Genomic DNA, 20,666 nt, shown 5'->3' with positions numbered 1-20,666 from the left:
GTCACATTGAGTTGAGTGGAGAAGACACCAGTAGCTGCACTTGTATTGACTGAAGCATGAAAATATATGAAGCAACATTTAATGGAGTAGAGAGGAATGATTTTGGTTTTTTATTTATTTTTTTTTTTTTTTACAATCTGTAGAGCTGTGTAACTAAATGTAATAGTGGTTATGTTCACAATAATAAAGAAATGTGCATTGTCATTAGACTATCACCATTTCAAAATTGCCTAGTCATCTTGATGAGTTTGTGAACTGACTCACCCCTTTGGGCACTCTGAGCAAGATGTGGCTGCTGTTTTGAAGTGAAATGTTAAGTCTAATGATGAAGCAGAGCATCACTGAACTGAACATGAATAGATAGTTTGGTAAATCCTGCTCACTGATTGCACATTTCTTAAACGTTATTGTATTTGGATTACACCTCTGGAAATGCTTTTCTGTCCCAGTTTGGATCTTGTTTTGATTTGTTAATCTGATGTAGTAAAAATATCAGTAAAATGAGAAAAGGGCCAAGAAAATCTGGTGTCACTTTTAAAAAAAATTAGGATAAAAATAACAGTCTGAGCCTGTTAAACAGGTGTAATCTAATTTCTGTTTTGTGTTTCTTTTACCTTGTTCCCTGGGATATATCACTTGTCTGTTATGGAGTCTTCCATGCACTACTTCATCTCATTCTGTTTTCTATAAGAATGGTTCCAACCATTCTTTTAATTTAACACAATGGCTGTGATGATTGCATAGATTCTCTACTTGTGCTTTTTTCTTCTTGTGGCTGCATTACAAACAGGAGATGGATATGCTAAAGAGTACCTGTTACCATAGTAAGTATCATCCCATACTCTGACCTGTTTCTGCTTCTTTCCTGGCGTTCTATGGGCTTTGCTTCATTCTCTTGCATCTTTGTTGTTTACTGAGTTTTGTTTTCTGTTTGTGTTAGGGGGCAAAAAAAAGGCATTTTTTACAGTCAGTGATAGATACTAATTCCTTCCACTGTTGCTTTCTTGGGATTCTAGGTCAGTTACATAAACTGTACGTTCAAGCGTGCTGTGCTGCTGAAAGGGACTGTGAAAGGGTTGTCATGGGGTTCGATGTTTGTTTGTCTCTCAGTGACTCCAACCAGCTCCCTCAATTTATAAGTAATAATATGTTTGTCCAAAAGCCAATGGCTCGTATTCCTCTTAAAACATGACAACTGAACTGTGTTCTGTGTGGCTCTGATACCGCCAGTAAGATTCTTAGACGGGAACTTAGTTAACAATTGTGTTGCATGAGCTAGATATGAACAATCTCACTCTGTAAGCTTTGTTGACTTCACAGTCTAACAAAAGTAAAGGTCATGTCTATGTGTATTTCCCTAACCTAAGCAACTGTGACTGAATGCGATGAGGGCTCTGACACACAGGGAGATCTGTTGAGTGAAGGTGCTATTTTTATGTAGTCAGTTTTCTGACTACCACCATACTTAAAGGATATAATTTTGAAAAATACATTTCCATGGTGGTAATAGCATGGTGTGTGTGGGTATAAAAAACACTTTACCCCCAGAGCTCTGTTAGGACCAAGACTGCAGCTTTAATGGTGTTACTGCATCACAGTGTGCATGTAGTATGTGTGTGTTCTATTAGGTCTAGAGTAGATTTTGGAATTTCCAAGTGGTGTTGTGGTGGTGTCTCTGAAATTGTTTTTCTAGCTGTAATTTGGAAAACCTCACTGATGGATGTACTAAAATCATTGAGGAAAATAGCAAATCTCTTACACTTTGTGTGTTGTTTTCCTTTATCTGATGTAGAATTTGAGGGTTTCTCTATTCTGATTAAAAATTTGCCCATCCTTACGCTAAATTTGGAGATATGTGTTTCATTCTGGTGTGCAGTGATTCCATCTTACTAAATGATGTAGTGACAATTTCAGAGGCTGGGTGGGATAACTCTCTTGAACAGATGAGTTAAAATTATTTTTATATAACTGTAATGCTTGGTAGAATGGCAAAAGTTGTTTAAATGCCAGTAGCTTGCTATGCTTTTATTTCATGAATAATCCAAAAGCTTGATGGTCCTTCCTTAAAAAAAAAAAAAAAACCAAACCAAACACTACCTGAAAATCAGGTGCGGTACATGCACTAAGACATTAGTCTGATTAATGCCTTCCACTTTAATTCCTGAAGAAATAAAAATCATGACAAGAAATGATGAAAAGAGCAGTGGTGGTGATATGTAATAAATCATAGAAGTGTAGGACTGGAACGGACCTCGAGCGGTCTTCTAAATCCAGTCTCCTGCATGAACTGCTGTAAAACGGCAATAAAGGGTTAATCAGACTAAAGCCCCATGAGGCAGCTCATAACATACATAATGGCTTTTTTCCTTTACTCTGCTTTTAAATCCTGTCTGTATCATAACACAATTTTAAACTTCTAACTTTACCGTTCTGAGCATTTGGCTTGATACTGAGTTATTGTGGTTATTGTGGGTCTAACATAACAGAAGTTCACACTATTCTAGGCAAATATATATCACATATTTACAGTACAGTGTCTTCTAAGACACAGTATGAGGAATTTTCAGTACAGTTCTGCAGGAACAAAGGACACAAACTCAGAGACACATTCATACTTTCTATAAATTGTTATAATCACCTCAAAGCCTTGAAAATAAAACTAATGTTCTTACCGAACTTGTTCTCTTGACGGTAGCAGATCTTTAGTTTTTAAAAATGAGAATTGTTGCCCCTATTGTTCTTGCAGCTTGCATACCTCTATGGCCTGGTTTTCATCCACTTCCCTTTTTATGTACTAGTATCATGGATGAAGTTGACACAGCTAGCGAGACACTTATTAATTTGTGCTTTCCGTGCAGGTGAGAAAGAAGTGCAGTGGATTCTAAAGAAGTGCTCAGCACAGACAGGATTGCTGTGCAATAAGATGGCATATTTAAAAGTAGAATGTCACTAAATCTCACCTATGACTGGGAGAGTCACTGTAGATTAGTGAGCAGTGGTGAAATTCACCCCTATGCACAGGGCCATAGCAAGGCCTATGTACCACTTCAGCCTCATTTAAGCTATAGCTGATGCTCTGCACAGGAATGAATTTCACACTATGTGAACCCATGTGATATAAAAGGCTGCATCACAAAATGTACTTAGCTAATTTAATTTAACTGATTACACTGATTTTATTTATAAGACCTCAAAATGCACTAATACATCTTGTCAAGGTAATGAAACCATTACAATAGCAGACCTCACTATGAAGCCATCTCTTGTTAAATCTTTTTTGTACCTCAAACTGTAGGTCTGATGTGGGTATAATTTGCTCCATCCCAACGAATTTAAAACAATTTAAAAATTGGGAGCCTAGTGACAATATCTCCTCAATGCCAATGACAATTGTAGGTTTAATTCCCTGCTGTCTGTGCTAAGAATTCTCACATCATTTGCAAATGTAGTTACATTACTATGTTTTATTTATAAAACCTTGTTAGTTACGTTCTTGGCAATTTAGACCATTCTGGTTGGTTCAACTTTATCTGCTATCTGGCAGGAAGTTGAAAATAACCTTTTGAACATTCCACCTCCATCTCTGTGCCCAAAGGTAAAGTAGACTAGACAGATTTCAAGAGCATTATGTAAGTTAAATGAGCTAGATTTTCACACAGAGCGTTCACTATACAGTAGCTTCATCTTAATGTGTTTTAGGGACCAGCAAATTTTAACTAAATATTTCATATCAATCCATCTATTAGAGACACTGCAGGACCAGACTTACAAAGATGACAGTGATGCTGCAACTTTCAAGCAAACCCTCCCAGACCTCACCCCTGATGAGCCTTCAGAAGCACTCGGCTTCCCAACCTTCGGAAAGGAGGAGGAGGAAGGTAGGTGCAGCGAAGATCTGACCAAAAGCCAGCCTGAGTCACCTGCAATAGAAAGTCAAGAGCCCAAGTCCCAACCTGCTGAAGAGGCAACAACACCGACAGCTGAGGAGGGGACAGCAGCTGATCCAGGGAGTGATGAATCTCCGGGAAAGTCCCCATCCAAAAAGAAAAAGAAGTTCCGCACTCCTTCCTTCCTGAAGAAGAACAAAAAGAAGAGTGACTCCTGAAGGCCTGATGCACTGCAGAAACACTGTCGTATTTTAAAATCTAAATTCATTAACCACTAGAATGTACCAGATTGTACTGAGTGTTTTGTCTTATTATGTAAAGGAATGCAACAAATAAACCAACGAACCCCTCAAGTTATAGCTTGATTGTTTAAGGTTATAACAAGAAATTAACGTGCAGAAAGGTGCTAAGCCTGTGTTCTCAGCAACTAACCACAGATTTGATCCTTAATTTGTAAACAAAGTTAAATGGCTTCCATGTGGAAGACACTGAACCACTGTTTTTAATTTAAAACCCACACTGCTTTATGTATGAACGCAAATATTTTTGACCAGGCCATGTTCACAGTGCGGTATCTGCTCACTCCAGAATGTACTCTTTTCCAATGTTGTACTCATCAGTCACAAGTGGATTCTTTTTTAAATATTGCATTTTAGAGAGGATGCTTGTGTGTTTGCATTTTAGAGAAGGCACGTTCTTGACCTGAGATGTATGCTTCTGCAATCTGTGATTACAGATCGTTATAGAAGGCTTTGAGACTATCCATACCTTAATCTCCCATCTTCTTCCTACCCCCTACCCCCTTATTATAACAAAAATAAAAGTTGTCTTTCACCCATGTTCTGTTTTGTGATATAGCTGGAACTTAAACTTAACCTTGTGGGGTCGAAGAGGACGGAACTGATGATGGTGTTTCTTGCTGATACTGTGCGTTTAAAGGACCCTAACTTTTCTAAGGCTATGTCTACACTAGAGACCTTACCACTGCAGCTGTGCTGCTGTTAAGGTCTCCCATATAGCTACTCTATGCCGAAGGGAGAGAGCCCTCCCATTGGCATAATTAAACCACTCTGAACAAATGGCGGTAGATGCTCTCCTGCCAACAACATAGCACCATTCACACCAGCACTTCTGTCAGTTAAACTTATGTCGGTCAGGTGTGTGTTTTTTCACACCCCTGACTGACAAAAGTTTTACCAACAAAAGTGCTACTGTAGACATAGCCTAATAAATGCAATTGTTATGAAATCTCTCTTGCAGACCCTCCTTCCCAACCAAAGTGAGAGACAGCAGAAATCAGTTGCATAGCAGTTTGGTCTTCAGATACAGACTGGAAACAATTGTATGAGACACTTTTGTGACACTTTCAAATGGTGATCCTAGAGCATGGACAGTTGCCTTTTGGATTTGGTCCTTAGTCATGGTTTCATATTTTTGATAAAACTTCCTTGGATGCAGATGCAAATCTGTTGCATATAAGCTGCATTTGCAGGCATATATCTTCACTCCCTCCCCTAATAAAAATGTAAACACATTACACTGAACACTTTAATGTATGTTTTTATATTAATTCTTTCTTTTCACTTATAGTAGCTCATGTTTCTTGCTTTGTATTGCCAGTAGTAAAGTCAGGAACAGAAATCCCGCCTACAGTCCTTAGAGGTGCATTTGTCCCAGGTTTGCCATAAGCGTTTAGCATGTAGCAAAGACAGGAAAATCACTCACCTTTTATTTGCCATCCTCTTCTAGTTACTGTCATGATTCCCTCTCTGTCACTGAGCACACTCATAGATCCACCTCCAAGTCATCTTTTTGAAAGGCAAAACACATTCATTTGTTGCACACATGAACTTTCCAGAAACCTTAATGAATTTACCCTAGCCATAAACGAGGATCCTCCAAATGTCAGTGTTCAAATTACACATTTCGATTTGTAACAGCAGAAAACATTCAAAAATTCCTCCATCAGAAAAAAATTGGCTTACATGTAATGACTACAACTAAAATGAAGTTCAGTAATGGATGTATCCTATAGGATTATATAAAATACCTGCTTTATAGTGAGAAAAATAGCAGACAGTGAATGCCTTGCAATTGGTGCAGTATGAAAGCACTGAGTGTAGTAGAATGGGTTCAGGTTGGATGTAGCTATGATGCAAAAATAAAGCCTATATTAGGCCTCAGATGATAACTTGGACCAGATTCAAGTATTAAAAGGAAAACAAATTTACAAAATGTGACAATAGCACTGTAAGGTGTCAGGTGAGGAGGGAAAAAATGTTTAGTGGTATTTGTTAACACACACAAAGTTTGACATCTGTTTTGGAATGGGTGCAGGGTAGGGTGGAACTAGAAGCAACAGTAAATCACTGCATAAGAGTGATATCTAAACAGTAATGTTTAGTAAGGACTGCATGGCGCTAATGGCTTTGAGCTTGTATTCTAACCTTGTATGTCCTCTGTATACTAGAAAGCAGACAGTACTTAACTAACTTCGCTAAATTGTGTTTTATCGCCAGGGTCATAATTACATTACTAAGCCATTGCTACATGTTTCAGTTAATAATGGAGTCCTTCCTTTTATCTTTGACCACATATGCAATGATTTTGATTCTAATTTTGTAGTTTGTTCTTTCAATTCTTTGTATTACACTATGAAATCTAGTTGTGTACAGTATGGTTACACACTTTGGGAGAAAACAGTCATGTATTTTTCTTTCTTTGTTGTATCAAGTTTTACTCACAAATAAAATTCTTCTTTAAAAGACTAAGTTTTTTTCCTCTGTTTTGAAAGCTGTGGTTCAGTTTTAGTTTCCAGAATAGTGGAACCATTTTAATTAAATGGGTAAATTTTTTTTCTTGGGAAAAGTACCTAGGATTTTGTTTATAGTAAACTGGTTGCTGTTAATGTTCAAGACCAGACAGTGATTTCTAATGTTCTGGCCAGAGACCTTGAATTGGGCATGTAATAGTAAGCAGACGAAACAGGTATTAAAAGGGAGCAGTGTCTGAACTTTAATTGAGGGAACATGAAGACAGAATACAAAAAGCCTCCTTCATGTTGCAATCAATGTCCTTTTGGAGGATTTGCAGTAACTGAGAGAGTAACAAGAGGATCACTAATCACTTCCAGGTTGGCTTAACTCTGCCTACTTTAGCAACCTACTAGATTAATAAACAAAGTTAAGCTGTCTTCCTTAAAGTGCTAAAGCTAGGGTGCAATATGTGCTCAGGTGAAAAAGCTCAGACACCTCACTTGAAGTCTCACTCATTAAACAGAGGATCATTGCTTGGTTCATTCTTTATATTAAGTTCATGCACAGTCTAGAGGTTTGAAATCTCTGAACAAATACCACAAAGTTTGCTGAAATACCATGGGGAGGGCACAGCTGCTTTCACTCTTGTAAATTTACATTTTCTGCTTTCTGAGCAGATTCACAAGCAACATAATATCCTCATAGAATTATAGGGCTGGAAGGGACCTCGAGAGGTCATCTAGTCCAGTCCCCTACACTCATGGCAGGACTAAGTAATATCTAGACCATCCCTGACAAGTGTTTGTCTAACCTGCTCTTTAAAATCCCCAATGATGGAGATTCCACAACCTCCTTAGGCAATTTATTCCAGTGATTAACCACCCTGACAGCTAGAAAGTTTTTCCTAATGTCCAACCTAAACCTCCCTTGCTGTAGTTTAAGCCCGTTGCTTCTTGTCCTGTCCTCAGAAGAACAATTTTTCTCCCTCCTCGTAATAACCTTTTATGTACTTATCATGTCCCCTCTCAGTCTTCTCTTCTCCAGGCTAAACAAATCCAGTTCTTTCGGTCTTCCCTCAGGTCATGTTTTCTAGACCTTTAATAATTTTTGTTGCTCTTCTTTCTCCAGTTTGTCCACATCTTTCCTGAAATGTGGCGCCCAGAACTGGACACAATATTCCAGTTGAGGCCTAATCATGTCTTTTATTTTTTTCCAAGGGAAGAGGAAAATGCTCAGTGTTTATCAATCAGTCTTTAGGATTTTAGGGAAAGTTACTAATTCTATTTTTAAACAAGGCGCTAGAGGAAAAAAGTAGACTTTTGGGACAAACAAGAAGCTGCAGAAAGGTTTTTCCAGGGCTGTTTTTTTTAAAAAAAAAAAAGTGATGGACTTAAAGCTAAAGTTGAGACATTTAATGAAAGTGAGTCTTTAGAACACTTATATGAATACTCTGGGTTACTTTGGTTTCCTATATTACGTAAGAGTGTAAAACTTATCAAAAGATTTGTTTTGGTAGCAAAAGTTACTTGTTATTCCTTGTACAAGTGCAATATGTATTTGAGGACTCTATATTGGTTTGGGTTCACATTTTATAGGTTCACTTGAAGTTTTATGTCGGCAATAGCACTATGATCTTCTCAGAAGTCACGCTAAGTAACCTCAGGCCTTGGATGGGAGACAGTTGAGAGAACCTTAGGTGTGTTAGGAGGTTGTGTGGGTGGCATTCTTCCCTCTGAAACTGTACTGAACTAATGCCCCAGCATGGTGTTATGATAGGTCAATGTGTTTCTGAATTCTTATTCAAGAAAGAGTGAAACGACTGGCCTTCACCACTTGGATCATCAGAGTTTCCCATAACACTTCTTATAAGAGTAGGGATGTTAGTTCTGCTCTTACTCAAATTCTCAAATTTTCCCTTGCTTCAACTGGCCAAGCTATTCTTCACATCACCTATTAAAAATGGTTGTGTAGTGTTAAGGAAGTAAAACTAGCTGGCAGTCTTCCTGGTGACTGTATTCCAGGGATGGAGGAAGAGATCCTTCTATATGCAGTCTGAAATGCTTCATTTTCCTTCAGAATGAAAGATACGTGTCTTATGTTACTTATAGGGAGATCACCTGTCTGCCATAATGTCTTTCACTAATATATATGTTAAAAGCCAAGCAGGCGGCAAAGTGATGTGCAGGAAGGAGGAGAAACTACTCCACTGATAAGGAATTAGGTCTTTACTGTCCCACTCCCCTACTGGGCGATCCCATTCTTCCCAGGAGTTGGGTATAAGGCTGAGCAAACTAGTTTGGAAGGGGCAGAGGGAAACGAGCCTATTAGAACCAAACCTTTAAATTAGTATACCACCTCCACCCATGCACTTCTGTGCCTCTCGGGTCTGTCTACTTTGATATATTTTAGGAGTGAGCTTCTCTGCTGTCAAACTGAGGGAGCTGTGGACTTCTGAATAACGGATGAGACCAGAATACAATGTATGCATCAAACACAGGGAAACCTTTAGTGCCTACAACGTTTTAAGACAACAGCTAGTCTTACCATATATCCTGGGTTTTCAATGGGTTTAACAAAAACTAAAGTATTTGAGGGGAAAATAGGGTTAGGAAATCACCTCTGAAGTGATTGTACTTGGACAGAGTGAACCACTAGGTCTCTTTTCTGTGATTCATCCCATCTCCCTGGCAGTGTAAAAAAAATTTATCTGCAGTATAAGAGAAGCAGGAGGTGACAAAGATCTATTAGTTGATGGCTTGCAGTAATTGAGAGATGGCTCATGAAGAAACCAAGAAGGGAGGAAGACAAACTTGCTGAACATCTGGTAACTTTCCCAAATGTATGGGGTTGGGCTATGCTGCAAAGTTTTCCTTGTTTGAAAAATCAAGTTAACTGATAGGCTGCTGACCATAACATGGAAGTCCATGTAGATCAGGACAAAACATGGGCAGCACTGTCAGCTAATCAGGTGCTTTACAGTAGTGGTCAAAGAGTATAATTTTGCAGTGGACACAAGCTCTAACAAAACCTTTTGGGGTCACCTAAGAGGAAGACTAAGACCTGAGGAGAAAGATAAGACTTGAAGCAAAAAGATCTAATTTCTATTTTATTAAAGGCTTTGGCATGTCAATGTTGAACACAGGAAGCCACCATCTGCAATCCTAAGCAGAAGTGCAGTCAGCTGGAGCTTTATGTAGGCCAATGATTGACTAACAAAAGAACACTCTGAAAACGATGCATGTTATTACTGTGCATCTTACTAACCACACTAACTGCAGTAGACCAGTTTGCAATGAACTGTTTATTTGTAATACAAATATTTGATAAATGCTCAGTCTTGAAAGACCTGTTATAGAAAATACTAGGAGTATAAAATGTAGCTAAAACACTTTTCCAACTATAATGGTCAGGCCACCTGTTCACTTATGATCCCTTGGCAGAATGGTGTCATGATTGCTAGAAGGCTCTCACAGGTCATATGTCATAACAAACTCAGGATACACCCCTCCCCCCCCCCCAAAAAAAATAGTTTAAGGCAACAAGTACAGATTTTACCAGAGACCTGCCCATAACAAATTCCACTAACTAAAGAGGGCAGTGCAAAGCATTTGGCAAAATTATCTCAGTAAGATCCTTATAAAATTGGGGAGACGTATTTTCTCACCATGAAGCAATTCAGGTGGCTAGCGTCTTGCTCGATTAAACCAAAACCTTTCCCCATTATGTAGCTGCCTAAAAACGCTGCTAATCTATGTTCTGTCAGAGCAGCCAGTGATTAAAATTAAATGGGCAAAGGATGTAAAAAAATCATTATACTGTGCACATGATTGTGTGAAAAATCACATTTTACACACCGCATCTGGCTGGGAACTGTAGTTAGTTTAAGCACCAAATTCTGTTGTGGTGTGTGTCTCAGCTTGCTGAATTCAACCTTTTTCTGCTGATATAGCTGGCATAATCTCACCATTTTATGTAGCTGGAATACAACTTGCTGAAAGATGTAAACTTGCTTCAGATACTTTTGATCTCAAAGCTAGTTAAACTGGCTCACAGGCAGTGTGGGAGAGAATAACTTTAGCTGGATTTCCATCTCCCCTGGGGTTTAGGGTGTGGGTAAGAAATAACAATGTTGTGATGATGGTGGGTATTGCATAATGGAACTCGACTAGGCCTTCCAGAAAAATCAAAACAGTGTTGTTCCATTTTAACTCGCTTCTTGCCTGCTGACACTCCACTTCTTGTAAAGTCCATTTGGAACACGAGTAGTAGTTCTGTAATAGCCATAATGCTGCTCATCTCTTTGGTTAGTCCTTCTTTGTTTGCTGCTTTATGTAACCAAGAAGAATGAGGGGGAACAGGAAGAAAACTGCACAAACAGTGAAGCAAACCTCAGCTCCTGCCAGCCAATAAACTGCAAAAGAAATAAGACTTTTAGTTCTTGGGGGCTACAGTCATTATACATGTTAAAAAGATGTTCAGAGTGACTTCCTGTAAAGTGCTGGTACAAATTTGAGTAATTGCATGTTATCGGTGATTAGAGGTGTAACGAGTTGGATTTTCACCTATGACTCCTTGCCCATGTGCAAAGTATGACTGTAAATAGCATCTGGCTAACAGCCTGGCTGAAAATACTCCCCTTACTCTTAAATTAACCCCTGGAACTCATTGCCATGGGATGTTGAGATGGCCAAAAGTATAACCAGGGTCAAAATAGAACTAGACAAGTTCATGGAAGATAGGTTCAGCGATGCCCAGGATGGCCAGGGATGCATCCCCATGCTTGGGATGACCCTAAACCACTGACTGGCAGCAACCTGGAGGTGAGGATGGATGGATCACGCCAACTGCCTTGTTCTGTATGCTCTAGTATTAGCTCCTGTCAGATGACAGGACACAGAGCTAGATAGACCATTGATCTGACCCAGTTTGGCAGTCTTATGTAACTACATTACAACAACCAGACAGACATGACTATTTTCAAAAGGTAAGTTTTAAAATTAGGTAGATTATTTGCTGTGGCCATACACAATTTTTCTGCTGTTACCCTACCCACCCTCCCTTTACTTTGCCATTTTTAGCTTTCACTTAGTTAACTCAGCTCCAAATTCTACAGTAGGAGCTGCCTCAACTCCTCTGCATGTAGCAGGAACTTGGTGCTGGAAGGCAGCCAGCAGCCCAGAGCCAGCAGGAACACAACAGCAAGAGCGTGAGAGGGGTGCAGAATGACATGCAAGGGCAGGAGCGGGGGGGCCAACTGAGAGGAGCAGGCCTCATACATTCAAGCTGCTGCTGTCAGCCACTTCCTAACAAGCATCTGGTCTTAACATTGCATCTTCCATTCACCATACTCTGTGTACCTGTATCCCAGTCCCATCATCCACCATGTGGTCTTGCTATCCCCTTATCTCTACAACGTGACCCTGAAATGCCCCCACTTTAAGCCTAAGCTGAGATAAATCTTATACCTTCATGGTATTAAGTATGGATCGAGCCAGAACAGACTGATTTCCTACTTCACCCCAAACCCCATTGCCTCTGTCCCTCACAAGGCAAAAAACCAAAACCTGGCAGGAAGGGGTGAAAACTGCAAACTTAGGAGCATAACCCAGCTATCCTTGCCAAAGTCACAGCTCAGCCTTGAGTCTTTGACAGACATGATGTAACTTTTCTCAGGGGAAGAAAATGGAAGTATGCAGCTGAGGTATTGTAGAAGAGTGATGCTCAACCTATTTACCATTGTGGGCAGCACATGCAACGCTCTATGTTATGTAGGCTGTATCCACACAATATATATACTACCCGTACATCTACCAAAAAAAAAAAAGGTTTAATATGTGTTTGACAGTAAAACTATTCCAATATAGTACCTTTCATTTCAACACTGGCAAACATCTACCCAGAGCATTTTAAATGAGCAAAAAAGTCAAAACATTAACTTAAAATTAATTAAAAGGGTGGCAGGGCAGGGTGTATTGCCACCCTCACTTCCAGGCTGCTGTTGTCAGCACAGATGGGGAATCCTACAGGGGATGGGGTGTCCGTGAGAGGGCCCATGTACCCTGGCACTGCGTCCCTATCACCCAAACCCCCCCAACACTGGGTTGGCACATATGCCTGCCCTGCAGAGACAGGAGGCCCTGTCCAGAACACTTCCACCCAGGTACTGCCCGCTCTGGCACCCCTCTAAATGTAGGGACTGCTCCCCAGAGCGGTAACGAAGACTTTTAGCACCTGGTGCAAGCAATCAGTGTCACAAATGCTGACAGGTCATTGCCATTGATGCTACAAGCGTGGCACCGGCAGGCAACACCTCTGGAGCTGGCCCCCTGCCCATGGAGCCGGGCTGCCATGCAATACTCCCCGGCGTACTCGTTCGCCTTGGGTATCTGCCTCTCAGCAGGTCAGTCACACTGCTCGCCAGCCAGGGACCTGCCAGTGCAGCCGGGTCACGCTCCCCACGCGCCCAGTGTGTGGCGCAGAACCACCTTTTGCTCCCCTTGGCTGCATGCAGCTCCCAAGCCGCGGTTTGGCCTGGTATATTTGCTAAGTCAGGAACCAGCCACATTACCTACAATAAACAATAGCTGTGGACTTGCTTCCATTCCTTGTCCAAAAGCCTCACTGCTTTGCCATCTCTATGGTGGTAAATGCCACCACAAGGCCTAATGCTGAGGCAGGTAGACAATCACAGGAACAGCACAAGGCCCTTAGGCGCCCTTACACTGACTGGGGAGCGACAGGCACTGCAACTCTGAGCCCCAAGACCCAGCCTGCCAAGCAGGGAGCTGGCTAAGCTAGCCACTAGGAGATGCTGCTGGAAGGGACGGCAGTAAATTCCACCCCTCTGAGACCCCCTAGGTGCCTCTGTCTGCTTGTGATTCTCAGCTGTGACCCCCTCTTCTAGGGTTGCCACCTTCCGGGGCTAGTAATCCAACTGGACCCCCTATGGCCCGGCCTGCCTCTGCTCTGCCTCCCCCCCAGGCCCCACCTCCTTCACTAACGCTTCCCTCTAAGGCCGTCCCCATCGCTCTCCTCGCCTCCATACGCTCAGTAGAGTTGCCACCTCTGAGGTACGTCTGCCCGCACGTCCTAGGGGTAATAAGCACCATTTACACACACACAGGGAGATTTGCCTCATTAGCAGATCGGTTCTAGGGGCACAGGGGAAGAGAGCACTCCGCCCCCCCCCCCCCCCCTTTTGCACATATAGCAGGAGTGAAAGAGATGACTCCCACTACCTTTCGATACCCAGCTTGGGGGAGAGACAGCCCTTATTTGCACTAGTACCAAATAGCCAATGCAGGGAGGGCTGCGAGCTGTGATTGGCTGGGTGGGCAGGGTGCCAGGATGTGATTGGCCCGGCTACTTTTTAACCCAGTACTTAGGGTCCTCACCCAGCCATGAGCTCCCTAATTCTCTCCTGCTGAAGCAGTTCTACTTGGCTCTATAATTAAAGAAGCCGGAACTTGAGTCTTCCACATCCTGGGTGAGTGCTCCAACTTTGAGGCTACACAGTCATTCTTACACTTGCATGCTTGCTTGCTTGCTTGCTCGCTCGCTCTCTATTTATTTATCCACAGTGCCACAGTTTCAACACGAGAAATTGAGGGAGCCCTGTTTCAAAATAACCCATAGCCCAGTGGTTAGGGCACTCACCAGAGAGGTGGCAGAGCCCTGTTCAAATCCATTCCCCTCAGCAAGTAGAAGAGGAAATTGAATCAGTAGTGGGAGCGGTCTCCCACATCCTAGATGAGCTAAATGTTCTAAGGGCAGCCCTCCTTCTCCCTACTGCCCTGGCTGTTTCGTGTGAATGCGCCTGTGAGGCCTGCTCTGAGAATACCTGCCCAGTTGGACCCTGCCAGTGTGCTCAGCAGAGGACTGCCTCTCCAGTGCCTGACTGGTTCTGGGGCTTAGGCAGCAGATAGGCAGCTGGATGCCTAGAGGGAAGCAATAGTGTGCTGGCCCAGAGGCAGGAACACAGGCACTGAGGGAACTCTTTACTGCACAAACTTAGGTGCCGATAAAGTGCAGCAGCAGTTTTGTGAATCACAGTGGAGCCTAAACCTGGGACTTAGACTTAAGTCCTTTTTGTGAAACTTCGTGCCTTAGTTAGTTCCTTGTTTACTTTGACAGATTTGCTACAGTGCAGAGTTCAAAATACTAATGGTCTTCAGGACACACTTTATAGCAAAACTTTCCTGCACATTTAAACACTGGATGGGAGTGAACAGAGGAGCTTCCCCCTCCTACTCGTGGCCTGTTAGACCTCCAGGCACATCGACACTGCAGCAGCAAGCGAGCAAAAAAACACAGCAGTGAGTCTCGCAGCCCAGGTCAACTGACTAGGCTCATGTGGCTTCCTCTGTAGGGCTAGAAGTAGCAGTGTTGATATTCCTGTTCAGGCTGGAGCCTGTGCTCTGCGACTAGGTTTCCGGGACCTGACCGCTTTTTTTCATTCTCCACCATCTGCCCAGGCGGATTTTTCAAAGAAGAGGCAACATATGAGATTTTGGCGAGCAGATGTTGCAGCTCAGAAAGAGTTGTTTCTGCACCCCAGCTGGTCTCTTCCCTTCCAGCTGTGAATCGGATCCTGCCCATCTAGGCCCCGTCTCCCAGCTGCTTTGTCACCATGACAGGGAGCAACACTGCCCACCCTCGAGAGTGAGGTTGCAGGTACCCTTTCCAGCATCCTCCAGACACTTCTCCCAGTACACACACAAACCTCCAACACCTCCCCTTATGCAGTGACCTCTTTTTGGGAACCTGAAATATGGTAACCCTATGACTCGCTCCCTCCCTGGTTTTCAGAGCCTGGCTCCAGCCTGAGAGTGTCTGCTGTTTTTTTTTTAGGCCCATCGGGCATCCCTTAGTCAGCTGAGCTGGGCTCAGATTTGCTGCTGCAAGGGGACGTTTTGCAGTCTCGAGGATCAGATGAGACACTGCCCACCCTCTGCTTTGGTTACTTTATTTTTGTGGCATTTCTCTCTCCATAGATACACCTCACTGGTTGTTGGAATCCCTTCCGATTTAATAAACTGAGCTTCCAGTGTAGTCAGCCGATCTAAGGTTCCTCCCTGGCCAATATCTCCTCTCCCACAGGGAGAGGCAGGAACCCAACACGAATTTCCACAATGTTTTGTTTTTAATGCTAGAAGGGAAAAAAGGCTTAGCCAGACATCAAATGTTCTCTACTCTAGACGCACAAAGATTCCCCAAACATCAGTTGAGAAGGTGACATTCACATTCCTTTGGCTCTTGTGTCCAGACCAGCCAGCATTTTTCTCACTTGTCTGGTCAGGGCTGTAAAGATGATAAACTTATTCATCATGATACTGGTTGCAGGAGACCCATAGCTCCTCCTGGCTGCACTGACAGAAAGGGCCTCTCCTCCCACCCCCCTCAGCTGTGCAGGGAAGACTTGGCCCTTTAAGTCTGACTGCCTTTAAGACTGCCTCAGGCCCTTTGTTGTCTCATTCAGTTAGTCATTGCTTGTTGCCCCTTTCATTTACTCTTCCACGAGCTATGGCCTATGTTCACACCCCAACCTGATGCTCTGACTCCCCCCCTGCTCCTTTCAACTGCCCCTATTTCTTGCTGCTCTTGATGATGACTGTTCCTTGGGCCTTTCCCAGCCTGGCTCTCCTTCTCTAGGTGTTTATGGCCCCACCATGGACAAGATACTGGACAGAAAGCAGGAGAGTACTATTTCTGGCTCTGCTACTGACCTACTCTGTGACCTTGGGCAAGACACTTCACCTCTCTGAGCCTCTGCTTCCTCTCCTACCCTCTGTCTGCCTTGTCTATTTACATTGTAAATGCTATAGGGCACAGAGTGTCTTACTCCAACCATACGGCACCTAGAACGATGAAGCTCCAATTGCACGTGTGTCCTGTAAGCACTACTGTAATACACTGATTTGTACTCTATTCCTTAAGCCTGTGGCGTCAGCCCAGGCTCTGGATGACAAGGATGCTTCTTTCACTGAGGGAGAGAGCTCCGGTTTCATGCATTTATGTAGTATTTTAACTGCTGCTGCATAGGATAGCACAGTTCACGTTAAAACCTGAACCACATGACTTCTGAGATGCTCCCAAAGCTAGGTCAGAGTAAAGTGGCAGATATTTCACACAGATACACAAAGTCAAATTAATAAATATCATTTTAAACCAACCTGTCTTGAGCAGCTTGACCCATGTGTGAGCAAGTCCTGTTGAAGTAAATAGGAGACCCCCATGAGGGCGTAACTTGGCCCTTGACTCACAACAATCGGGAATGTTCAGCAGAGACATGAAATTTGCTACTCAGTCGTCTCCACATTCCCACTGCCCTATGTCTCTCTGTGGCCCCTCCCTGGAACTCTCTAATGGTTGCCAGGCAGAGAGTTGCCAGGGGGGTGCAGGAACACGCACATGCTTACCTGCTGCTGATAAGATTGGTCCCAGAGCTCTTGCTAGGGCCCCCAGGCTCCTCAGAATTCCCATTACTGTTCCCTTCTGGCCGGCTGAGCCTGTGCAAGGAGAAGTGCAGCATCAATTAGGGAGCTCTTCTAGCAAGACCCTTTTTTTTTTTTTTTGGCTGCACTTGATTCCCAGCTTTTGTGCACGTCAGATTTGCTGTTTTATACCACACACTCCATCAAGCACGCTGCTTCCTTAATAGTTTTCCTCTCCACCGAGGAGGTGACAGTGGTTGCTGAACATGACTTCTCCACTGGGAAAGGATAATTAATAGTTCTTGCTGTGAGGGCTTGTTCATCAGCTTTCACACACTGTAGCTCAATGCCAAAACAGCATTACAATGCACAGAGAACCCCACAGAAGTTAACAGTGCTCTTCACTGGATTCATGTTCTCCTTGTGAGAGAATGAATTTTTACATCTTTGTTTTTAACAGATTTAGGTAGAGAAAGAAACTATAGTGATCAGTAAGATTTTTAAAGGGTTTTAAAAAGAAAGGTTAATGATACATACACCTGTCCATATGCAGATACACAGATATGAGTATAAACAGCATCAAGTCATTATAAGAATCAGCATTTTCAGTCTTATTATTCTCCCTACGCAACCCTTACTAATACTAGAGGCTGCAATGGAAGGAAAAGACGCTAAGGGGTCAGTCTTCGGTGCATGACACAGCAGCTATGGTTTCTTTGTGTATTTTGTGCAAGGGTATTATGTAACAACCAGTGCTTTGCATCCATGTTCTTCCATGCTGATCAAAATAGTGTGAAAGAACTGGTCCCACTGCTGGAAGAGATGGTCAATATTTCTCTTTAGAGAGATCAGCAACCTGCTCTCCTTTACGAGGCTGTCATGCAGCCTTAATTCAAGAAACCAACAATCAATTGTCCTCTTCCTGATCTTCTATTTTGGGTTAGGGTTATAGAGAAGGTGGTGGTGAGTGAACTCTCAGGGAACCTAGATGCCTCAGGTATCTTTAACCCTCATCAATTTGAGTACAAGCCTGGGCACATGGTAAAAACTGCAATAGTGCAAAAATGTTGGTAGATGATCTCCTTGCAATGAATGAAGATGCCATACTGAGTGTTAGATTTGAGACTGCTGCTCACAAAGTGTTTGCAATTTGCTGGCAGCAGAAGTGAGTGGGCAGACTTGCTCTCAGGTGACTCTGTTCCTTCCTTGCTGACTGTTCCCAGAGTTTCCAGTGTTGAGCATTTTCTCTTCCTGCGTAAGGGTCCTGCCCTGTGGAGTTCACAGTGTTCCATCTAGTATCCTCTCTATGCAATCAGTACTTGGGGCCTGCAGGAAGGTCTGTGGGGCGGTATGGACAGTGGCACTTTCAGCATGCCATTTGACAGCTAGGTTTGTATCTCTATCTCACCTGACCGAACCAGTGCTGTCAATCACCTGTGCCAGTGTCTGACAGGGAACGGGGCACAGATAAGAGTGAGCTCGCTGAAGTTCAATCCTGATAAGACCAAGGCAATGCTGGTGAGCTGAAGGAAGCACCCAGAAGATATGGAGTCCATCTTACTTGATAGTCCTATCCGTTACAAGATAGTGCATTTGGAAGTACCCGGATTGTCAGATCCTCAGCTTCAGCTAAAATGTAACAGAGCATCAGTGTCTAGAAAGGCTTTTTCCTCCCCTAGGAGTTTGAAACCTTGCTACTGCTAATCATGCCTTTGTCTCTTCAAGAGCAGTATGGCTTGTGGGGATGGATTAGCTGCTGCCTTTACGTTTAATTGATAGTATTTTTAGCTTTTGTCGAATGCACTTAGAGCTGAGGACAGGCTTTTGGTGTGTTATAAATCTAACTAGTGTAACCCCATGTCAGTTCTGAAAGTCCAGGTTCCAGCACTAAATGTATATGGCTGACTGTATCACCAAATCTCTGGTAAGTAGAACTGGGTTTTGTATTAGCACAGTTTCAGTTCAAGTTAGCTTTGTACAGAAATGTGCTCCCCCTCAAACAAGTAAAGAGTCACTTACCGTAGCCTGACACCACTGCTGACAAACAAGGAACAACAATGGCAGCAGCTGGAAAAGACGTAATAGTAGGTTAGAATAGCACTAAACAGCAGAGAACCCAAAGCAGCAATGACAGCAATCGCCAGAAATGCAGCCACACTTGTAACTACTGCACAGAAAAATGCAGAGTCCTAGGGCATTATACCAACAATGAATCATAAGGTTTAATTCAGTTTGATCATTAAAAAACCCCACAAAGCCAACCTACACAAACAACTCTTGCAGCCATAAAGGCTATGAGTATTCAGCAGCTGTTTTACATTATAGTCTTTCTTCCTCAGAGCCCTGGGGGGAAGGGGCTTATAGGTCACAGTTACATTCCATTCAGCTAACTCTTGTTTTCCAGATCTCCATCATCTTGTCAGGTATAGTAAGAGAGGGAATCTTTCACACAACACATGCATGGTGAGATGGCCGTGTGTAGAATCATGAAGCGTCCTCTGAGGCACATAAGTTTATCATACTTGTGTATTGAGTGGATAAAAGCAACCATATTGTTCCACAATGCAGTGTGCAGATGCCAAGTCTAGTGAGAAAATATACTAGCTCACAGAGCCCACGCTAAACACAACAGCCAAGATCTAACAATGAGAACTGCCCTCTTACTGAAACAGACCATGTTTCTCCCAAGAAGGAAGAGCTGTAGAATACAAAATACCCTTCCTTCCTAGCAAGGGAAGGACAATCAGATGGAAGGAGGTATGCATCCACCATAAAGTTTGAATGATTTGTTAATTTTTAAAGAAACTCAATTTGTAACTATGCTCTAGATTAAGTCATTCACATACACTTGTCCCTAGACAAGCAAGCTGTCAAACGGATTCTCCCTAAAACAGGAAACCTTTTGTTTTTAATTTGGTGATTTAAAATTTTGTATCCATTTTAAAATATATCCTTGCCACTCAAAAGAGAATATCCTGTTGTTATAATAATGTGCCTAGCCAAGAAAAGATTGAAGTGTGCGCTTAAGTCCCAGTAAAGTCATGCATGCATGGAAGTGCTTTTTCCAAACTGGGACAGACCTTAGCTCGTACTTAACTGCTTTCCTGAATGGGGGCCTAAATCTGCAAAAATTGCTTCCTTTTAAACATAGATATGTACATGCGCACACACTTCTGCACTCTGCTTCATAAATGACAGATTGAGTTGCCCACACTTCCTCGTTTGTGATTAGCAAGGCAGAAGAGCAGAAAATTATACAGTTGACTAAGTCCTCCCATGGCTGTGTTGTAGCATAAATCAGAGTGTTTACATACAGCACTTCTCATTCCTGCTGTGGCAGACACTCCACCTCTGAGTTATGCAGCACTCCTCAGCCCAGACTCCAAGGTGTAATGAATAATGTAGCTGTCGTAGTTCTGAAAAGCAAAGCTGCCTGCCTTTTACCAAGCCGGGGTATTTTTATTTAATGTACAAGTTGTCTCTAGCTCTAGGAGAGAAAAAGAATCTGAAATGCTCCCCAGTGAGCTGAGACAACATGAGTGCTAGTGACATTTACAAATATCACCATGGCAACTTCCAGGGATCCAATT

At 42.7% G+C, this 20,666-nt stretch overlaps 2 protein-coding genes across 21 annotated transcripts in view; one reads left to right on the top strand and one right to left on the bottom strand.

Annotated features, from left to right (window-relative positions):
- The window catches only part of ADD1 (adducin 1), a 105,106-nt gene extending 98,452 nt beyond the window's left edge, over positions 1–6,654 (top strand). For 11 of the 17 annotated variants that reach the window (XM_067558911.1, XM_067558905.1, XM_067558910.1 and 8 more), the window contains one exon: positions 3,747–6,654. In XM_067558911.1, the coding sequence (XP_067415012.1) occupies positions 3,747–4,105 (359 nt within the window). In that variant the 3' untranslated portion in view covers positions 4,106–6,654. Of the gene's footprint in view, positions 1–790; positions 826–3,746 lie in introns of those variants that run through there. The other 6 variants (XM_067558916.1, XM_067558915.1, XM_067558914.1 and 3 more) reach the window with 2 other exon arrangements.
- Positions 6,655–9,622: 2,968 nt separating this feature from the next.
- MFSD10 (major facilitator superfamily domain containing 10) overlaps positions 9,623–20,666 on the bottom strand; it is a 37,116-nt gene continuing 26,072 nt past the window's right edge. For 2 of the 4 annotated variants that reach the window (XM_067558894.1, XM_067558896.1), the window contains 3 exons: positions 19,096–19,143; positions 17,062–17,151; positions 9,626–11,054 (listed from right to left, as the gene is read on the bottom strand). In XM_067558894.1, the coding sequence (XP_067414995.1) occupies positions 10,948–11,054; positions 17,062–17,151; positions 19,096–19,143 (245 nt within the window). In that variant the 3' untranslated portion in view covers positions 9,626–10,947. Of the gene's footprint in view, positions 11,055–17,061; positions 17,152–19,095; positions 19,144–20,666 lie in introns of all 4 variants that reach the window. The other 2 variants (XM_067558895.1, XM_067558897.1) reach the window with 2 other exon arrangements.

The sequence above is a fragment of the Emydura macquarii genome, unplaced genomic scaffold (assembly GCF_026122565.2).
Source record: "Emydura macquarii macquarii isolate MOO-44397 ecotype Brisbane River unplaced genomic scaffold, CSIRO-AGI_Emac_v2 contig_2199, whole genome shotgun sequence".
In the NCBI taxonomy this organism is placed as follows: domain Eukaryota; kingdom Metazoa; phylum Chordata; order Testudines; family Chelidae; genus Emydura; species Emydura macquarii.
This window is presented reverse-complemented; position numbering and strand designations above follow the sequence as displayed.